General features: G+C 44.7%; 1 protein-coding gene across 4 annotated transcripts in view; it reads right to left on the bottom strand.

The window, feature by feature from the left end:
• Rad52 (RAD52 homolog, DNA repair protein) overlaps positions 1-4,585 on the bottom strand; it is a 20,308-nt gene that overhangs the window by 4,873 nt on the left and 10,850 nt on the right. For all 4 annotated transcript variants that reach the window (XM_021164762.2, XM_029478877.1, XM_021164763.2 and 1 more), the window contains exons 4-7: positions 3,853-3,946; positions 3,608-3,675; positions 2,250-2,368; positions 1,570-1,645 (exon numbers count right to left, since the gene is read on the bottom strand). In XM_021164762.2, the coding sequence (XP_021020421.1) occupies positions 1,570-1,645; positions 2,250-2,368; positions 3,608-3,675; positions 3,853-3,946 (357 nt within the window). The remainder of the gene's footprint in view (positions 1-1,569; positions 1,646-2,249; positions 2,369-3,607; positions 3,676-3,852; positions 3,947-4,585) is intronic.

Here is a 4,585-nt window from a genome sequence, read left to right as displayed (position 1 = left end):
AGCAGAGTCTGATCCTAAGTGGATGGCACATGCCTATAATCCCAACTCTGAGGGAGCCCTTGGGCTCAATGACCAACCAGGGTAGACTAACTGAGGAGCACCAGGCTCAGTGAGAGACCCTGTCTCAAAATATAACGTGGAACAACTAAGAAAGACAGCCACCATCAACCTCTCGCCACCACATGCACACACAAACATGAATACACACTCACACGGGGTGGGCGGTGTCAACCAATGATGCGGAGAAAGATGGGTCTTCCCAGAACAAAGGATGAGATATGTATGGTTCATGTCTTATACTACTCCCAAGAACCAGCTCAACATAGGTCAAAGTCCTCAGTGTAGGACTCCACAGACTCTCATGAAAACAACAAACAACAACAACAACCCAGAAGAAATGTCCCCCAGCACTGGGTATGATGATGATCTCTTGCTAAGATACCAAATGAGCCAGGCACTATGGCCCAGGTCTTTAGTCNAAAAGTAAAAGCAGGCAAATGGATCTGCAACCCCAAAGCCAGCCTGGTCTACAGAGTAAGCTCCAGGACAGCCAGAGAAACTCTGTCTTGGAAAAAAAAAAATTAAATATAATGAAATAAAAATAACCTNAAGACATCCATGGAATGGAGGAAAATATTTGTCTTATTAACANATAAAGGATTTTAATGTCCAGGATATTTAAAGTACTACTGTAATTTAACAGCAAAAATACCAGATAGCCTATTAAAAATGGCACAGGAATTCAATCTTTCTAAAAAAGAAGGAAAGGAAAGGAAAGGAAAGGAAAGGAAAGGAAAGGAAAGGAAAGGAAAGGAAAGATTCCAAAATAGCCAGCAAGCTTTTGAAACACAATCCAAAGCCGTAAGGAGAACAGATCATACAGTAGGAACTACTGTGAGTATCAGTGTGCAGATTTCTCAAAAGAAACAACACTTCATGACACTGAAGGCTGAGCTTCTAAGGAAATTTATACATCAGCAACAGCAGTGACAACAGCAGCCAACAGGTGGACAGACAAGCACAGTGTCGTCCCCAGGAGACTGTCATGCACACACACGAGAGGAAAAGAGGAGCAGAGGCCAACTGGACTCCATAATAGGAGAATGGGGTAGGTGTGAAAAGCCCAAGGAGACAGAAAAGGCAATGATTCATTCTATCAGGTAGATACCAGCTCTCCCTTGTCAATTAACTGTGACTCTAGCAGCACCTACTCCACACACACTCCAGAGGCTAGCTCTAGGATCCCATAAGTAGGTAGGCAGTGTCAGAATGGAGGTATGCACCTCCAAGCCGCCAGAGCTAAGGGAAGAAAGATGGCTGGTCTGAACACGTATGGCGAACAGCAATGGCAGAGGCTCTGCACTGGTTCTGAGACCAAGCCACAGCTCTCTGTCCATGAGATGCAATGGAAAACCTGGCCAGGACACATCTNCTAGCATTAACCTAAGTCTGAAACCATCAGTACAGATGCTGCCAAACACTGAGTCCTCACTTCTCCTTTTAGCTAGTACAGCAAGGATACACTGGAGAATCTCACGCTGTGACAGCCAGCTCCTCATTGCAACATACCTGTCGTGGAAGCTTATTTAGTGACCTCAGATAGTCTTTGTCCAGAATACAGTTTCCAAGTGCATTCCCAAAACTCCTATGGTGACAAAGAAGCGAAAGTTCAGTTACAACATCAGACTGGCTGTCACAACACCACAGGGCTGCAAACACAAGAGAGGAAACAGACCCTAACNTTCATTCAGTGGTGATGGAATGTCCCTGCACTCTACTAGCTCTGAGGACAGAGCAGTGACATGGCACAATCTCACAAAATCTCCTGCTAAGGGCGTCATCTCTAGTGAGCAGTATGGAACTGATGGCGTCTTCAGGGGCTCCAGGTTAGTGGAAGGGTTAGGTTATGGACATCTGTCCTCTGCGACTATGGACCACTGGTCTCTTCTGTTTGTTCTTATTTTTGCCTCTCCACCACGATGCATGCTAGTCAATCCTCTCAAAGCTGAGCCAATCTAAATCTCTGAGTCGCTATATTCAGCCAACTGTTCCAGGAAGGGAGAACCCAAAACTGATAATAGCATGGTCTGAATTCAGCCATTTATTCGCTGGAAAGTCCCTCAGAGAGCAGGGAAACATGAATCAGGATGACCTGAGTCATCTTTCCATGCTATTTAGATTTCTGACCCATGTGAATGTGCCACTTCCTTGGAAATGAGAGCTGAAATGAGATGGTGCTCCCTCCTTACCTGAGTGCTCGCTTCAGCCCATCAGTCACAGCCTCCTTCCTGGCCTTCTCCAGTGACAAGGCCTTCGACCGGAGGCCCTCACTAACGCCATAGCCCACGTCCTCATGATAGGAACCATCCTGAGGTAGAAAAGGAGTAGAAAGCTGTAGCTCTGCCCTTGGCTGCCCAGCCTCTTCTCTGACCAACAGCACTCAAAAGAAAGAAAGAAAATAAACAAACAAGCCACCCTGCACCGTAGAAGCAGGACACTGCTGAAGAGCACACAGCACACANTTTAAGATATCAATTTTGAGAAGTGCTGTCTTGGAGCTGCCTGGAAAGACGCCTGTGCTCAATGCCAAATCGTTAATATCTAAAGCTTTAAGGTCAATAGAAATTAAACTAAAAGAGTTTGTTTTTACACACACTCATACATGTGCACACACACAGGTGTGGAAGTGCTATGGGGCTATAAATGGAATTTTCAAGCATAAATATAGTAGGACAACAGCAACAGGAAATATGACCTAAGACAAGCCACAGAAACAACGTGACCCTTCCGTGATAAAAGTGCAGCTTAGCCAGACATGGCAGAGCAAGCCCTGTAATCCTGGGACTCAAGGTTAGAGGCAAGAAGACTGCCAGTTTAAGCATGACGTAGGCTATATACTGAGACCTTTTCTACAGCTCTCTATATGATTAAATACAAAAAGCTAGTGGGCCTTGAGTAGCACACTCGAGCCTGTCATCTCAGATGTAAGAGGCAGAAGGAGGAAGACTGAGCTGCAGACACCCAGAGGCCTAGACAGTCAGACTGTCTAACTGCGTGCTTCTCACCCTTCTATGCTACGACACTTTAACACAGTTCCTCATGTTGTATGACATACACACACACACACACACGTGCGCGCACGCCAAACAAAGTTTTTCTTGCTACTTCATAGCCATAATTTCACTAATGTTATGAACTATAATGTAAATATCTGAAAAACAGATAGTCTTAGGCAACCCCCATGAAAGGGTTGTTCAACCTCCAAAGAGGTCGCCACCCACAGGTCTAAACCAGTGGTTCACAACTGAGCTAAGGGTATGGGACACAGCATTGCTTCAAATAAATGACAGCATCTAATCCCCTATGACACTTAGGTTCTGTTGTTACAGAATCTATAGATTTTCAATTGTCAAGTTATAGACACACACACATCAACCTAAAATAAGATCCATCCTTTCTACATTGTTTTGAGGGGCACATGAGCAAGGATGTTTGAGTACTGCCCTTCTAAGCACCCTGGCTGAGTCAGAGCCCTGGTCTCCGCTCTAGACTCCCTCCCACTGCCTACTTGGTCTTCCCAGGCAGTTGTGGCACCCCAGCCCCTCACCTTTAACTGCACCTTTACAAATGCACAGACTCCCACGTAGAACTTGCCATTGTTGAGGTCAACAAAATCTAGGAATGGGAAAAGACAGTAGTCGGAGAGATACTGACCCCTGCACCCCATCCATGTTCCTCAGCTGTCAATCAAACCCACCTGCCCTGTGTCCTAACTCACTGGACCCTCTTGAGCACAAGTGGAGGAGTTATGCAGTAAGGAGTGTGAGGCAGGCAGCACACACAGAAACATACCCACATTTTGCTGGGTGATGGAGTGTGCCCAGCCATTGTAACCAAACATCTCATTGGCCAGATTAATTACCCGATGACCTTCAATATAACACACCTAGAAAATAAATTTTTTAAGAAAAAGCTATTAAAATGTCTTTGGCATTTTTAAATGTGAATGAAAGTCATTTATTCCTCATGTGGATATTTTGGGCTTGTTTGGTTTTGTTTGTTTGTTGTTTTGGTTTGGTTTGGTTTTTGGCAAATTTTCCATTCCACAGGAAACTTTGCAGCAAGTATTTCAGAGAGTTCTGGAAAAATCAAACCAGAACTACCAGTCTATCTCTGGGAACGGATCAGACTCAGGGGGAAAAAGTCAAGCTGACATATGATATGTTTTATGGAGGACCAAAACCATACACAGAACTTTAGCATGGGTAGCTAGGTGTACTGAACGTGCTGTGTACTCCATCCTAGTACTAAAGCAAGGCTGTTAAAACTGAAAGCAAGACCTAGCATGACGGTGCACACCTTTAATCCCAGCACTCAGGAGGCTGAGGCAGGTGGATCTTTGTGTGTGAAGGCAGCCTGGGCTACAGAGTTAGTTCAAAGGCAGCCAGCCCTACATAGAAAGACCCTGTCTAAAAAAACCTAAAACAAATAAATACAATTGGAAGCAAGTGGCAAAGGGAACAGTTTGAAAGATGATGCAAAAATCTCCACATGGAATCTAAAGATGATGTAAAAATCTCAACAC

The sequence above is a fragment of the Mus caroli genome, chromosome 6 (genome assembly GCF_900094665.2).
Source record: "Mus caroli chromosome 6, CAROLI_EIJ_v1.1, whole genome shotgun sequence".
Taxonomy (NCBI): Eukaryota; Metazoa; Chordata; class Mammalia; order Rodentia; family Muridae; genus Mus; species Mus caroli.
This window is presented reverse-complemented; position numbering and strand designations above follow the sequence as displayed.